This window comes from Moschus berezovskii, chromosome 5, assembly GCF_049115385.1.
Source record: "Moschus berezovskii isolate FMDL1 chromosome 5, NW_MosBer_1.0, whole genome shotgun sequence".
In the NCBI taxonomy this organism is placed as follows: domain Eukaryota; kingdom Metazoa; phylum Chordata; class Mammalia; order Artiodactyla; family Moschidae; genus Moschus; species Moschus berezovskii.
In genome coordinates, this window is record NC_142464.1 from 123,578,229 (window position 1) to 123,595,432 (window position 17,204).

A 17,204-nucleotide genomic window follows, 5' to 3' on the forward strand; every position below is an offset into this window, starting at 1 on the left:
CACACTCACAAATACACACACCACACTCACACACCACACACACACAAGCACTCACACATGCACTCACACACTCATACACTCACACACACACATGCACACTCACACACACACTCACACACTCACACACTCACTCACACACACACACACTCACACTGCACACACACACTCATACACACACATGCACACTCACACACACACTCATACACTCACACACACACATGCACACTCACACACACACACTCACACACTCACTCACACACACACACGTCCCTCTCCCGTCTCCTTCACTCTCTCTGCAAACACGAGCGCGCTCAGCCCGGCCTCACGGGTCAGAAAGCACCTGCCTTCCAGTCTCACTCCCTCATCTCATCGTTTTGAAATCGGGGCTTGTGCTTCCCAGGCATCACGAGCAGGGCGACAGACAACCCCAGCTCGAAACAGATGCCCCGAAAGCATAGGACTCAGCCACACATGGAAGGTCCAGAGGACCAGATTCACCCTCCTGGGCGAGTTTCCAGTTGTCTGTAACAGCGGAGACAGCGTTCCTTTCTTCCTGAGGACCTACAATGTGCTGGATGTCTGACCTATTTCCGTCTCACCTGGAGCCCCACTGTGCACCGTGAGGCTGGCTGGGTCCTAAGATAATCTGGAAGCATTCGCCCCCTCAGACTCTCATCCAAGCTGCCGTGGCCTCGGGCCGGGGCTCCGGGCCCGTCTCCCCACCCTGCCCTGACCCCCCACATCAGCACAGCACCCATAGGTCACGACACTAAGACACACAGGACCCTCCTGTGTTCTTTCTCCTCCGGGGTCAGGGCCCAGGTCGTCACAAGAACCCCCCTCCAGCCCTTCCCACTCCCTCCTCACTGTACTCCAGGCAAGCAGGCCTCCTGCGGTCCCGGAAACTGCCAGGCACAGCTACCTGCCTCAGTGTCACTGCCCTGGCTGTTCCCTCTGGTTGCGGTGCCCTTCCCTCACCTCCCTCAAGTCTTCATGCAAATGTCACCTCCTCCGTAAAGACTGCCCTGATTACCCAACTTAAAATAGTGACTTCCTGGCACTCCCAACTCCATCTTCCTCGTGCTCCTTGTCTCCCCCCCTCCCAGTACTTCACTTTCAGTACGTAATAAAAATCTACTTATTTACTCTATCGAGTACTTCTTCTCTGTCTCCCAGCCCTAGAACGTGAGCTCCACGAGGACAAGGATGTCTGTTTTGTTCATGGATGCGTCCCAAGCACCCAGAACACTGCCCGGCTCTGAGCAGGTGCCCAGTAGGGTTGCTGAAGGGAAACCGAGGCTAAGAAATGTGTCTGAGACCCATGTGAGCAGGGAGTGGCAGGGGTGGGATTGGAACCCAGAGCTGGCAGCAAAGCTCGAGCTTGACAACAAAGGGTTTGGCGGGTCTGGAAAACGACGCGATTCCTTTCACAGATTTTCATATTTGTGTAAACCAAGTCATGTCAAGCAAGCAAGCGCCCAGGTGGCAGGACCCCAATATGCTGGGATCTCGGGTCAGAACTCAGCGCAGTTGTCCTCTGTGCTGACAGACCCCGCTGCCATTGGATTGGCAACACACCCATGAAGGGCGGAACGTGGCTGCAGTCAGTCAGCCCCCGCCCTCCCTCTCCTCTCGACCGGCGGGGGTGAGTGCGACCCAGTTCCAGCCAGTGAGTCATACAGGAAGCCCGTGAGGGCTTCCAGGGAAAAGTTCTCCTCCCGATCAAAGGGTTGATGCTGTTCAGTCACTCAGTCGTGTCCGCCTCTTTGCGACCCCGTGGGCGGCAGCACACTAGGCCTCCCTGTCCATCACCAACTCCCGGAGTTCACTCAAACTCATATGCTTTGAGTCGGGGATGCCATCCAGCCATCTCATCCTCTGTCACCCCCTTCTCCTCCTGCCTTCAATCTTTCCCAGCATCAGGGTCTTTTCTAATGAGTCAGCTCTTCTCATCAGGTGGCCAAAGTATTGGAGTTTCAGCTTCAACATCAGTCCTTCCAATGAACACCCAGTACTGATCTCCTCTAGAATGGACTGGTTGGCTCTCCTTGCAGTCCAAGGGACTCTCACGAGTCTTCTCCAGCACCACAGTCTGAAAGTATTAATTCTTCAGCCCTCAGTCTTCTCTATGGTCCAGCTCTCACATCCATACATGACCACTAGAAAAACCGTAACGTTGACTATATGGACCTTTGCTGGCAAAGTGATTTCTCTGTTTTTTAATAAACAGTCTAGGTTTGTCATCAAAGGAAGGTTACCCTGATTAACCAAATGGTCAGTCATGCGGGAGGAGGGCCCCTTTCCCCACATCCCTGCCCAACCACTTCCCCAGGGCTGCGTGCCAGCCTGTGAGGATATGATGTGTGGAGTTCCAGCAGCCACCCTGAGAACATGAGGAGAGGCACCGCTGAAACGCAAACGATTGGGCGGGGCGGTTGGGGTGGAGAAGTGGAAAAAGACCCCAGTCTTTGGTGATTTTGCTGGGCTGTCACATTAACAAGCTCTGGTGGGTAAGAAGGCTACTTCCAGGCTTCCTGTTAAAATGATAAACACCCATGTAATTTAAGACACTGTAAGTTGGTTCTTCTCTTTTATTCATCCAAGAGCATCTTCAGTGACTCACAGACTGCATTTTCATGAGTGGTGAATAAAAGATCAGTTGAAGATTATGCAATCCTCGTGCTTGAATAAACACAACTTTTTAAAGACTCGCAGGAAATCTTAGCTGCTCTTGCCGTTTTTCGGCAGGTTAAGCAGACATGCCACCTCCTGAGGGCAGGGGCCCTGCTGTGTCTGCAGGCTGACAGGGCTCCTGGCACAGAATGAGCCTGTGGGTGGGTGGATGCCTGGGGGTCTTGGAACCAGGCTTGCATGCCCACAGACTCCTGCCACTGCCCCCACTAACACGGCAACCCGCCCCAGATGCCTGCTGGGGCTCAAGGGTGAGGCTCAGATGCTGGCCCAGCACTGCCCACTCCAGCTGCTAAGGACCAGGTCAGACCCGTTCCCACGTCTACGCAGGAGGCTGGAGCTCAGAGAAGGACCCTGAGGCAGGGTCACCTGGGGCAGCCCTCCCACCACCCCCCTCCACTGACCAAACCCCGTGGGCCACAGCAGGTGATGGGCTGGGTGCTGGACATCTGATGCCTTTTATCCAGTTCCTAAGGTCGGTGCCCCCAGACAATCCTTTTAAACACAGCAAGCACTTCCCCTGGGTCTTTTCAAATCAGCTTTTAAAAAAGAGCAATCTAATGGCTTTGGCTTTATGCACAGACACAGCACGTGCCTCTGTAGGAGAGCAGAGGAAATTGAACCTGGGCAGCTCTGATGAGCAGAGAAAACGGTCCGGCAGGGCCCCGGCCAGGGTGTCGGGTCATGTCCTCCCTGGGAAAGGTCCCCGGGCACCGGCGCAGCCCTGTGGGCCTAGGGTTGAGTGAAGGGCACAGGGTCACGGCTGAGGGCAGGGCAGCGGTCCTCAAGCTTTCTTTTCAAACAACCAGACTCAACACAAGAGCTCCCACAGAGTCTGTGACTTGATGCGGCTACAGGTGGGGGACTCCTGGGGGGGCGGTGGGGGCTCTCCCCGCTGCCCTCCTTCCCCGTCCCCCTTGTCCCCTGTCCAGGAGGCCCCTCCAAGGAACCTGAGAGGGAAGACCTTCATTCAGGGGTCTTAGCAAGAGACAAGGATGGAGGATCCAGGGCCAGGGCAGTGCCCGCGTGCCCCTGGGGAGACTGAGTGGCCAGCAGGGCCCGCCCCCCCAATGCGGACCCCCGACAGGGAGGTCTGAGCTCCTGAGACACCCGGTTCACAGCCCTGGGAGGCACCACCCGGGCGTCCAGCCATGTCCCATCACAAGGTCTGGCGGAGCCTGGGCCCAGAGGGGTGGGGTCAAGGCCAGGTCCAACACTCACTGCAGCCAGAAGGCCTGGCCAGCCGCAGGGTGTGTGTCGGGCACAGAGAGGCACCCTGTCCACTCAGCTCCAGCCAGCCGGCCGGGCACCTGTCTGCCCCATGTCCACCCCCCACGCACCCATCAGTCCACCCCCACTGCCCTCACACCTCACCCGCCCTCCGGCTTCCTTCCCCGCCCCACCCGTCCACCTCCCCCGGCACACAGCCAGCTCCCAGGTGCGCCAGCCGAACGCAGAGGTGAACGCAGAGCCGAACGCAGAGGTGACTCGGATACTGCGCCTGCTACCGGGGCCCGGGAAGCTCAAGGCGCTACCTTCCTCCCAGGCGACAGGAGAGGCCGAGGCCCGTCTGCCTGGAGAGCCCACTCTGGTCCCCGCCGGGTAAACGGGCTGGAGGCAGGGGCCGCTGGGGACTGTGGCACTGACCCGAGGGCTTGGGTGGGGTGAGGGGCGGGGAACACAGCTGGTCACTGGGATTCTCTCTCCTTCCAAGGCTCACGCGAGCTTGGCTCTGTCTCTCCCATTCATCCGCATCTATCCTCCCCTCCCTCTCCCCGCTGCTTTCTCCTGCTCTCATTTGAAGATCTTTGGGTCTAGGGTCTCCAGCAGTTGACCGGATTTGCCTCCTTGGGCTAGAAGGGCCCCCCCGTTGCCTCAGTTTCCCCTCCTGGGAAAGGATGGGCGTGGACCAGAAGATCTGTGATTCTGAAGCTCTGGGGTGGCCTGGTCAGGCGGCTGTACTGAGCACAGGGTCCGTCTTTGCTCACTGATGACCGTGGCCTCCCTGACCCCCTGGCCCTCACCTCCTGACCCCTCTTCACTGGGACACAGACCCCGCTGGGGGCCCACACCCCGTCCCTCCACGCTGGGCTGGGCAGAGCTGAGACTCATGGGAAGGTCCCCCATCCTGACTCACGCCAGTGGCTCCCCCAGGGGACAGCTGTGAGTCACAGCCACCCTTGAATCCTCACTTTCAGTGGAGATAACGCCACAGCCACTCCCGCCCCCAAGATTGGGGGGCTTTAGAAGGAAACACACGAGAGAACTGAGCTCACAGGAAGCGCTCAGCAGAGGTGAGGGCCAGGGGAGACAGAGCTGCTTCCGGCACCTCGCAGGACCAGCGGGCTCCCTGGGGGCACTGCTGCACCCCCGGGGGCCCCTTCCCAGCCCTCGGCTTCGACCACTAAGGGCCAAGTCTCCCCACTGAGCTGGCAGATTTATCTTCTGACCAGACCAGACCGCAGCCTCCAAGCTAGATCTCAAGCCTTCCTACTCAGCGCTTCCAAAGACCTGGTCTGGCACACAGCAGGACGTCATAGAACCAGGCAGGGGATGGGCTGAAGGGACTCAGGCAGTTAACAGGCCCCGTGGAGGTGATAAAAGCCACGGTGCTCTGTGATCTTACACATGGTGTGTTTGCTTCCCTACCTCAACCAGGAAGTCCAGGCCCTCACTGCCTGGGGCCCATCAAGGTCCATCTGTGAAGGTCCCTGCATCTCTGGATGGGTGTTCAAACCCACGGGATGGCAGGCCGTGACAACACCGCGTGTTGCCCAGAGGTAAGGTGGGGGTTGCAGGGTCATTGAGAGAATTATTTAAAACTACACAGGCTTCCCAGGGGGCACTAGTGATAAAGAACCCATCTGCCAGTTCAGGAGACATAAGAGATGGAAGTCTGATCCCTGGGTCGGGAAGATCCCCTAGAGAAGGCCATGGCAACCCACTCCATTATTCTTGCCTGGAGAATCCCACGGACATAGGAGCCTGGTGGGCTACTGTCCATAGGGTTGCAAAGAGTCGGACACGACTGAGCAACTTAGCACACATGTATAAATTCTTTGAGTCTGGTTACTGTGTCACATTGGTTTGATTTGTCCATCCCTTCCCCCAAATGCTACTTTTCATTTGTTTTCAGGAAAGTGAAAGTGGCTTAGTCATGTCCGACACTTTGCAACCCCATGGACTATACAGTTCATGGAATTATCCAGGCCAGAATACTGGAGTGGGCAGCCGTTCCCTTCTCCAGGGGATCTTCCCAACCCAGGGATCAAACCCAGGTCTCCTGCATTGCAGGCAGATTCTTTACCAGCTGAGCTACAAGGGAAGCCCAGAAATACTGGAGTGGTTAAGCCTATCCCTTCTCCAGCAGATCTTCCCAACCCAGGCATCAAACTGGGGTCTCCTGCATTGCAGGCAGATTCTTTATCAACTGAGGTATCAGGGAAGCCCTGCTTTCAGGAAACTAAATGTGAACTCACAAAATCCCTTTGGGCACGACAGACTATGTGCTAACTTTAGTGCAGGGAGGAAGGGCAGGCTGGAAGGATGCTCCCAGAAAGGCTCAAACAGAGGGATTTCATGTGATTTAGTTTACTCTCTTATCTTTCTGATATTTGAATATCAAATTATCTATTTGAATTTAGTGCATATACATGTCTGTTTGTATAACCAGATGAAAAGTCATTTTCATTTGGAGCAAGTGGTAATGTTCTCAGTCCCCCTACGGTGAGGACGGGGCATGCCTGAGGTTCATGGTCCAGCTTCAGCCCTGTGCACCCCAAGGCGCCGAGTTCACGCCACCAGCAATGGCCATTTACTGCGTGGCTCTGGGGCCCAGGTGGCCACTTTGGCCCGGGGATCCGAGTCCTCTGACACGGCTACAGCCATGGAGGATGCGTCCCAGGACCTAGACCTCATCCTCTGACCCACTGCCCCCTTGGGCAGGAGCTCTTGTCACCCTCATAAGGGATGCAGGCAGGCCACGCTGAAAAGATCACGTCGGTATACGAAGGTTGGGGGTCAGTCTCTCCGATAGCCCAGATCTAAGGAGTTTCTGGGGACGCTGCGGGGCCCAGTAAGGCAGCGGGGAGGCGGCTGAGCCACAGGGCAGGGCTGTGCTCGGCCGCGCGGTGGAGGCGGGCCGGACGCTCACCTTTGCAGACGAAGCAGTGGATGTGGAAGTACTTGTTCTGCACCCGCAGCACCTCGCCCCTGCACACGTTCCCGCAGGTGTTACACAGGATCGCCGTGCTGGGCGGCTTCTCCGGGGGGCTGGGCGCAGCCTGCGGTTCCGACACTGCAGGGAAAAAGGGGCAGCATTAAAAAGAGGGATGGGCCAGGCGCAGGTGAGCAACCCGGCACCTCTTCAAGCACTAGGGGCCCCGCATAATCCCCTAGCATGACCCAGAGGGCATCGGGGGACCAGCGGAGGCCATGAGATGGGAGACCCTGATGGTGGTCCTGTCCCCCACTTCCCAAAGGGGAACCGATCCCCCCGGCTCTCCAGGGCCTCAGAAGCAAGGCACACCCCGCCCAGGCCCAGCTCTGCTGAGCTCACAAGTCCTTCTGCAGATGGGGACCCAGGTCCTGTCCATACAACGATCGCATCCTCCTGTGAGCTCACTGTGAATCCACTCTGTGGCCTGGGGCTGGTGACCTGAGTACTGTCACTGCCCTCCTTACAGGCAGCCATGACCGAGGATGGTCATGGAGACCCCCAGAGGGATGGGTCAGGGTGGATGGCTGAAGGGCCCACCTGTGGGGCTCCGGGGGTTCCGGGTGGGGCCGCCGCTCACCTCCAGAGGCGCCTACGGGGGCCAGCGGGAGGTCACTGGGGCCTATGGAGCATCTGTGCCCGGGGAGCTCCAGCCCAGCATTGGCCACAGCCAGGCAGTCAGGGGATGACCAGGAGTTGGGGACCAGCTCCTCTCAGGCCTGATGGGGCTGGGGGCCTGGGTGACCTGGGAGGCTACTGAAAGGGCATGGGGGGGGATCCCACATGCCTGGCTAGGGGCTGGCTCGCCCTTTTCAGGCTGGTCCTGGGTGGGAGGTGGACCCAGGCTGCTGGGGCCAGCGTGGGCCGTGCTCTCTACCCGGCGGGCTTCCATACCAGCCTGCAGCACCGCCTCCCCCCCATGAGCTTCACGTGACTCCCTGAGAGGAGCTGGTCCCCTTTCCTCTATGGGGAAGCTTGTCCATTCCTTTGCCTGCCTCTGGGTCTCTGCCAGGCGCAGGGATAGAAGCAGACCTCCTGCTCAGCCAGCTCCGAGCGCTCAGCCTAGCATGGACCCGCATCTTCCAGTCCCACCTTCCATCTTGGCCTGGGGTCCCCTGACCTGAGGCTGAGGCAACGATGGGGTCCTGGCGGTATACCCAGGGGACCCCAGGGGACAGGAAGCAGTGGGGAAGAAGGAGAGTGTGCTTTCAAGCTGATCTCCCCCTCAGAGACCCTCCAGGGCATCCCTCAGGAGGAGGCCAGGGGGCTGGGGCACCGACTCCCCCATCCCCCGGGTCAGGGCTGCCCTAAAGCAGGGCTCTTGGCCCCCTTTTCTGGGCTGAATGAGTTTTGAGGTTTTAGCAGAGTCCCGGAGCTCAGGAGCCAAGGAACTGCAGGCATACAGACACATGCACACAGAGACACACAAATATATTCACACACACACGGACAGACACACACAGACACACAAATATACACTCACATACACATGGACAGACAGACACACAGACACACAGAGATACACAAATATACACTCCCACACACAGACACACAAACATACACACAGAGACACACAAGTATACACTCACACACATGGACAGACACACACAAATATATAAATATACATACACACAGAAACAGATACATACACAAGCTTTCAGACACTGCTTTAACACCATCGCTGATGGAGTGCTAGGCACAGAAGCTCTTCTCACTCTTGTAAAGATGGAGGAGGCGGATGTCACCCAGAGGACGTTTCCCCATCCAGCCCCCAGCCTGCCCCCACTGCCTTTAGGTCCCCTTTCCCCACAGTCCCCGGATCCGCAGTGCAGGGCTCCCTCCTCTGGGTCCCACCCATGGTGAGGGCCAGGCCATGCAGGGGACACCAGGCCTTTCAGGAGGAGGCTCTGAAGACCTCCAGGGTAGCAGCTGCCTGGGGCCAAAAGCCATCCTGGGGCTTCCCTGATGGCTCAGTGGTAAAGAATCCACCTGCCCACGCAAGGGACACAGGTTCGATCCCTGGTCCTGGAAGATCCCATGTGCCGCGGAGCAACTAAGCCCGTGAGCCACGACTCCTGAGTCTGTGCTCAAGAGCCCAGGAGATGCAGCTACTGAGCCTGGGCACCCTAGAGCCCATGCTCTGCAGCAAGAGAAGCCACCACAATGTGACCCACACGCCGCAACTAGAGAAGAGCCCTGCTCGCTGCAACGAGAGAAGAAATCCCGTGTGACAAGGAAGACCCAGCACAGCCAAAGTAAATAAATAAACAAAATTATAGACATATTTATCTTTAAAAATATATATATGTATACCAGGACTTCCCTGGTAGCTCAGATGGTAAAGCGTCTGCCTACAGTGCGGGAGACCCGGGTTCAATCCCTGGGTCGGGAAGCTCTCCTGGACAAGGCAATGGCAGCCCACTCCAGTATTCATGCCTGGAGAATCCCATGGACGGAGGAGCCTGGTGGGCTACAGTCCACAGGGTCGCAAAGAGCCAGACATGACTGAGCGGCTTCACTTTCGCTTTTCACTTTCACATTTAAAACGTCACCCTGTCTGGAGAAGCAGGTGCAGGAAAGGACACAGTTGGCATGAACACACACCCTGGGTCACGCCCAGCACCCCAGGCCCAGCGTTAAGGACCGCCTCGAGGTTTCAGATGGGTCAGGACTGAACGGCACACCGGATGGTGTGGAGCCGAGCAAGGGCTGCGGAGCCCAGCCGGCTGTGCTGGGCACCGTGGGGACACTTCCACTCTGGTGTGAGCGTCAGCAGCAGGCTTGCCCCTCACTCTTTACTCCTATACAATCAGCACAGAAACCCCCTCATCCAGTACTTAATAAAAGTGATGGGGGGGGTGGTCCTGGGCTGGAAATAAAGATTCCCCGCTGGGCCAGAGGACTGAAACCTCAGGCAGAGCCGACTCACAGCGGTACACCGACCCGGGGCTGCCTGGGACTCACGTGGGGCTGTCAGGCTCCTGAGTCACCCCGTCCGCATCTGAGGCTAAATCAAGATTTGGGAGAGGACTGGTGGGGGAACGAATGCTGTCTTCTCACCCACTAAGCATACAAAGGGTGGCGTTCCTTGTGGCCCCATAAGTGGACATGCAACAACTTACACCAGCACCTGTGTGGGATGGATCAGTGTCAGGGGCGGGGGGCGGGGGGCAGACCTGGGTACAGCCCAGCCTCACCTCCAGCAGGCAGTGCCCTGGAACTCCCAACCATCCAGCTGTCTGTCCATCCACCCTCTGCTCACAGCACCTGCCCCAGGGGTGGCTAAGACCTCAGGCAGAAAGGCTTGCGTAGCAAGCAGCCCAGAGTCCCGCAAACCATAGGAGATCAGTACACAACAGCTCAGTTCAGTTCAGTCACTCAGTCATGTCTGACTCTTTGCGACCCCATGGACTGCAGCACGCCAGGCCTCCCTGACAATCAGCAATTCCCGGAGTTTGCTCAAACTCACGTCCATCGAGTCGGTGACGCCATCCAACCCTCTCACCCTCTGTCGTCCCCTTCTCCTCCCGCCTTCGCAACAGCCGCTGTCATTTGCAAGAACTCACAGTCTGGCATGGCCAGTTTCCTGGCTAATGGAAATATACTTGATCTGGGGTGAAAGCTGCTTTAAGAGGATCTTTAGTGGGAGCATCAGCTCTGTTGCCTGGAGCGTCCTCCCGGGGCTCTGGGTGGCCAGGTGAGAGCTCGGTGCTGCCCCCTGGTGGTGGGAAGTAGACACTGCCCAGAGGGGGCCTGTTGGTGTGGGTACCCCTGCTCAAGTGTCCCCTTCAGCCCGCATCTGCCTGCCTGTCCCTGGGGTCCCAGCCTGAGGGTCTGGCGGATCTGAGGTTTGGGACTTCTTACCCCTCAAGGTGGACTCAGTCCTCGGCCCTCATGCAGCTGCACCAGTCGTGCTTCGCAAAGGGGACCAGTGCTCACAGAAGCCTGCAGAGCAAGGGCCGTAGTCACTGCTCCAGCCGCCCAGTGAGTGGACTGAGGCCGGGGGAGGTGGCCTGGCTGGTGCGTGGACAGCAAGAGGGAATCAGGGCCCCCTGTGTGGCAGGACAGGGCAAGAATGGGCCCTTAGGCGGGGACGGAGCAGTTTGGGCCAGACCTCATCCTATAAAGAACTCGGGATGAGCTATGAAGCCACGAGAAGACCTGGAGGGGCCTCAGGTACGTGTTACTGAGTCATAGAAGCCAGTCTGAAAAGGCTACACACGGCACGACTCTGACCCTATGACATCATCGAGAAGGGTATCTCAAGTGAAACAGTTCCGTGTGATCTCACGGTGGTAAACATGCATCACTACGCTCTGCAGGGCTCCGTCGCTCCCTCGTGTCCGACTCTTTGTGACCCTGTGAACTGTAGCCTGCCAGGCTCCTCCATCCAGGGGGATTCTCCAGGCTAGAATACTGGAGCAGGTAGCCATGCCCTTCTCCAGGGGATCTTCCCAACACAGGGATTGAACCCAGGTCTCCTGCACTGCAGGTGGATTCTTTACCGTCTGAACCATCAGGGGAGCCCAATAATATAGGAATGGGTAGCCTATCCCTTCTTCAGAGGATCCTCCTGACCCAGGAATCAAACCAGGGTCTCCTGCATTGCAGGTGGATTCTTTACCAGCTGAGCCACCAGGGAAGCCCATATATTATTATATGTTCACACAAACCCAGTGAACACACAACAGCAAAAGCCATGGCTGCCGTGAACCGTGGACTTTATCTGGTAATAATGCATCAGAACCAGTTCATCCATCATAACAAACGCAGCACGCACAAAGGCCGACAGCAAACGCAACAGGTAAGATTTAACAGGAGAAACCGGGGATTCGGGGGAGAGTGTCTATGGAAACTCTCTGCTCACTGTTCAACTTTCCTATAAACTGAAAACCACTCTAGGAAATAAAGCCTATTAAAAAAAAATGAGAGAAGCGGAGAGAGCAGGAACCACCACACTCCAGACCTAACCCCAAACCCAGCAGGTCCATTCTGCTACAGTTTCCAGATCAGCTCTAGCATTTGATTTAACAAGTCCCTAACTGCGATAATAACATGAAACATAGTCAAGTGGTAAGGATCAATCCCACGGGGCTGTGACCACTTAATCCCCCCACCACCGTGATAATGAAACCCCAGCACAGGGAAGCCTTGCTGGGAATAAGAGAACAATTACCAGTAACATCAACACGGAACTCGTGTTCAAAGTGGAGGCACGTGGCTTCCTGGGTCTGACCTGGCGGTCGCCGTGACCCCTCTCTTGTGATCCCTCTGGGTACAATTCTGATCCACTAACCAGGTCCGGGGCCTGGAGAAGCCAGGGCAGCAGCTGGCGAGGCTGGGCTTGGGCCCACCGCGCGGGGGGCAGTCGTGTGACCTTGAGGGCTGGTTGGGCTCCGAGAAGGCTCAGCGCTCGCATCTGTGATGTGCAGCCTGGTCTCAGGGGGCACCGTTTAGAATCGGGTGAAGTGGAGAGAGCTCGGAGGTGATGACTGACAGGTGTCGCTGATCAACAGCTGCTGGCTTAGTTCCCCAGGGTCTCAGGGGGAAACCAGTCACTTGGGGGCGGGGAGGGCAGAGGCTTCAGGAAGGGGGGAGGGGGCCTGGGACTCCTGGGGGCCTCACTTTTGCTCGCCCCAAAGCCTCATCAACAGCCTGTCCTGGCTTTGTCTTCCATCCAAATGGGATCCACCCAGATGCGGCATGGAACCTTGCCGGAGCTCGACGCGGGGAGCAGTCCTGGCGGCTGAACCCCACAAGTGCCGCTGCCAAGGCTGATGTCAACTTCTCAGCTCATATCCACCGCAGTGGGGGCCCCCAGGACACTGGGCAAGAGCGTCAGGGGGCCTGCAGATTTCCCTTCCGGCTGATGTACCCACCAAACGTTCTATTCTCCACTTCACTCCCTTGGCACACATGTGCCTGGGGGCGATCTCCCACTTTGTTCAGGGAAATTCACCAGCCTGGCCTCATTCAAGACTCGTGAGCAAACGTGCCATGCATTCCCACCGTGGGACCTGGAAGCTGCTGAGATGCCACCTGAACACGTGTCCACTGCCTCCCCTCCGCGGGATCCCTGCTTGTGCAGGAGCATGGTGTGCTGGCCTCCTTCTGCTCAGAGCATCTACCCCGACCCTTCAGTTCAGTTCAGCTCAGTCACTCAGTCGTGTCTGACTCTTTGCGACCCCATGGACGGCAGCACGCCAGGACTCCCTGTCCATCGCCAACTCCCGGAGCTTGCTCAAAGTCACGTCCATCGAGTCAGTGATGCCGTCCAACCATCTCATCCTCTGTCATCCCCTTCTCCTCCTGCCCCCAATCTTTCCCAGCATCTTTCCCTGACCCTGCTTGGCGCCCTCGCCGTGGAAACCACTGCAGGTCGCCGCGACTTCATTTTGGCCAGCAAACTCCAACTCCAGCCATCAAAGCTCCTTGTTCACCGTTCACTCACCCACCCAGCAAACGTCTGAGACCTACTATGCGCCCAGGTCCCACGGGAACAAAACAGACCCAGTCCTGGCCCTCACTCGACACATCCACACACCCCGCCCCCACAGAAATGGCCTGTCACCCCCATTTTACAGATGAAGATACGGAGGCTTCCCTGGCGGTTCAGACAGTAAAGAATCTGCCTGCAATGTAGGAGACCTGGGTTCCATCCCTGGGTCAGGGTGATCCCCCTGGAGAAGGGAATGGCTACCCACTCCAGTATTCTGGCCTGGAGAATCCCAAGGATAGAGGAGCCTGGTGGGCTACAGTCCATGGGGGTCACAGAGTCGGACACGATTGATTGAGTACACACGGAGGCTCAGACATGCCTGGGGACTTTCCCAAAGCCACGTGGCTGGATTAGGGACCCGGCCAGGGGGTCCAATACCGCCATCCCCTTTGCCACCTGCTGGTCTGCAAGTCCCAGTCAAGCGGTTGCTTGTTCACCAAACAGGAACAGAAAGCCGGCGGGCGTTCGGGGAGGCGGGCGTTCGGGGAGGCGGGCGTGCAAGCTGGCCAGGCGCAGTGTGGCAGGGACACGCGGGGCCCAGCATGTTGGGGTGGGCACAGGCGCCACTCTTGCTCCAGGGACTCATCTCATCCCTCACCCTCCAGACAGCAACGCACACGGCGTTCTGCGGTCATCGGGGACTTTTTCAACTGTGTATCTCTGCTCCCCCTCAAAGCCTCTACATTTGGCCCTGTCCCTTCCCGAAGGGTCCGGTTAACACTGGACCCCAAGCAGGCACTGCTGGCTTGGCCAAGGACCAACAGCCCTTGTTCAGCTTATTCTCCAGGCTTTGCTCTCAGGGCCAGCCCACTTCGCTATCGGGACGTGGAGCCCCTGCGCCCTCGGGGATCCGAGGGGAGCTCCATCAGCGTGATGGCTTGGCGGCACTTTCCGTCTTGCTCTCTGCATCACGCCAGCAGTTGGTGTGGCGTCTCCACATCTCATAAGTCTGTTCTAATACTGAATAAGCTTTATACGACCGTGCGTCACAGCCTCTCCTGGGGTCCCAGGTGCCGAGTTCTCACCTCCCCTCTCAGGCTTTTCTTTCTAACCATGACAGTGACCACAGAAGTACCGAGGGAGGCTATGGGGCTGTGGGCAGGTGCTGCAGGGAGGTGGACCTGTGTGCAGTCAGGGAGGGCTTCCAGGAGGAGGTGACACACGCTGCACAGGCACCTTCAGGGCAGCAGCAAGCACACATCACCACGCTCAGCTCCTGGGCTGGGGCCGGGTCTGAGAAGTGCCGCTCCCTCAGGCCGGGTACCAGTGCAGACAGAGCAAGGGGTGCTCAGCCAGGCCCAGCTGGGTGAAGGCACTCACACACCTGGTGACCACCAGCATCCCTGCAGCTATCACAGCCTCCAGCACAGGGGTTTGTTTAGACTGGCTTTCTAAACAGGGAGTTGACGGCATGAAGACCTTAGGGGGTCTGTCTCCCCTGCCCTCAGGATACTCTTTACAGGTCGTCTGGTTCAGGAACAGGCCTGGGCCTCTCCTGCTGTTATGTGTTGGTAAATCAAAGCAAAGCGCCTGTAGTCACTCTCCATCTTAACCTCCTTAAGAGCTGGCTGCGAATAAAACCAGGAACCAGGACGCGGCTCTCTGATCTGGCCTGTCTCGCCACGGCTGTGGGCAGCCTGAGCCCAGTGAGCTGGCTGCAAGGGTCTAACACTGCCAGGCCTGAAGCCTCTGCAGACACATCATTCACCCGTCCTCGACGAAGCTGCAGTGGTACCAGCTCCTTGCGGAGCTCCAGCTGGCACGGGGCCCAAGGAAGACACGGTCCCCCACCCTGAGGAGCTCACACCCAAGGGCACCGAGGTGGGGACAGATGTGGAGACCCCTTGCAGGAAGCTCATCGCACGGACGCTGGCCCCCGGGCACAGGAACGTCCATCCCGAGGCCCGTCCCCAGGCCTGTCTATAACTCCACGAGCGAGCGGCAGGGACCCGCTGGAGCGCCACCGCCGTGCGGAGCTGTGTGTGCTCTTAGCTCCCAACGAGCGTGGCCTCTGTGACCCCTCTGCAGCGCCCTGTCCTCAGCTGAGCCCCGGGCCTGCCCTGCGGCCAGACGGCGGCTCCCGGAGGCCAGTGACGAGCGCTGCTCTGCCTGGGGTCTCAGGACTGGACCCGGGGCTTCAGCACAAGTGTCTGCAGATAGAAATGATCACGTGTCTGACTGCATGTGTAAAGATGGCTGAACACCAGCCCCACCCGCAGGTTCTTCTCCACGCATGGCTTTGACCCTCCTCCCGCTCAGTGGCGAGCTCTGAGACCCTCCCCAGGACCTGGGTGGACCTTTGCCGCTGGCTGCCCTGACCCAAGTCACAGTGCCACAGACCTCTGCCCGGCTTCCTAGGTTGCCAAGTCTGGGAACCCGGCGGCCAGGCTGTGAGGAAGCCCAGACCACCCCGCACATCCCCCAGACCTGAGAGTCAGGTCACCTCCAGAGATGCCAGTCCCCAGGGCTTGAGTCACCCCAAGGCTTTCACACTTTCCAGCTTAAAACACAGATGCTGTGGAAAAGAGATGAAACATCCCCACAGAGCCCTTTCTGAATCTCTGCTCCTCGGAACCTGTGAGTGTCACAGAACACTTGTCTGATGCCATGAAGGTTTGGGGTGGTTAGTTACACAGTCATAGAAAACCACAATGCCACGCCAACCTCCAGCCCAGGCAGCCCCGCCCCATGTCTGTACAAGGCCACCCCCACCTCTGCGTCTGCCCCTCCGAGGTCTGCTCCGGAGATGGTAAGGTCACCACCTCCACAGCCAAATCCCATGGCTGCTGGCCTTTCTGACCCAGGAAAGGAAGTGCCCAGAGTCTGGTGTGACCTTTACTGGAGTCGTCACAGCCACCGGTGAGGTGGGTATCGTTACGCACATTTAGAGCTAGAACTGAGCCCAAAGCCCAGCCAGAGGCGTGGAGCCAGGGTTCAGCCCGGCTCCACCTCCCTCCTGCTACGCTCAGGCAGTTCAGCCGCTCAGTCGTGTCCGACTCTTTGCGACCCCATGGACTGCAGCACGCCAGGCCTCCCTGTCCGTCACCAACTCCCAGAGTTCACTCAAACTCATGTGCATCGAGTCGGTGATGCCATCCAGCCATCTCATCCTCTGTCGGCCCCTTCTCCTCCTGCCTTCAGTCGTTCCTAGCATCAGGGTCTTTTCAAATGAGTCAGCTCCAATACTTTGGCCACCCGATGGGAAGAACTGACTCTTTTGAAGAGGAGCTTCAGCTTCAGCATCAGTTCTTCCAATGAATATTCAGGGTTGATTTCCTTTAGGATGGACTGGTGTGATCTCTCTGCCCTAGGACAAGCTCATCACCTTCTTGGTCTGGTTCCAGAAACGGGCCCTGCCTGCTCCAAATTCAACCAGGGCCACCCTAGCCAGTTCCCATGCAGATGGCACACCAAAATCCCCCAGGCTCCTGGGTCCAGCTGCTCAGCCAGGAAGACGCCAGGTTAGGACTACAGGCCAGCTGTCCCGGCCCCAGCGACCAAGGGCAGAACTCAGGCTGAGTTCAAGTGGGGAAACCCCAGATTCCTGCTTCATGAAGGGACGGCCCCCCACACACACGATGACCCCCCGCCCACGCGATGAACCCCTGCACACATGATTGACCACCGCCCACACGACAACCCCCGCCCACGCGACGACCCCACCGCCCACATGATGACCCCACCATGCGCGGAAAGAGGAGCCTCCATGGATTCCCAGCCGGCGAGGATAATGGGAGGCCGCACAGGGAACCCGTCTGCGGCAGATGGAACTGCATCCCCCCCCCACGTCGGAGTCTG

At 58.1% G+C, this 17,204-nt stretch overlaps 1 protein-coding gene across 3 annotated transcripts in view; it reads right to left on the minus strand.

Annotated features, from left to right (window-relative positions):
* The window catches only part of ABLIM2 (actin binding LIM protein family member 2), a 169,935-nt gene that overhangs the window by 117,550 nt on the left and 35,181 nt on the right, over positions 1–17,204 (minus strand). For all 3 annotated transcript variants that reach the window (XM_088836565.1, XM_088836564.1, XM_088836563.1), the window contains exon 2: positions 6,845–6,988. In XM_088836565.1, the coding sequence (XP_088692691.1) occupies positions 6,845–6,988 (144 nt within the window). The remainder of the gene's footprint in view (positions 1–6,844; positions 6,989–17,204) is intronic.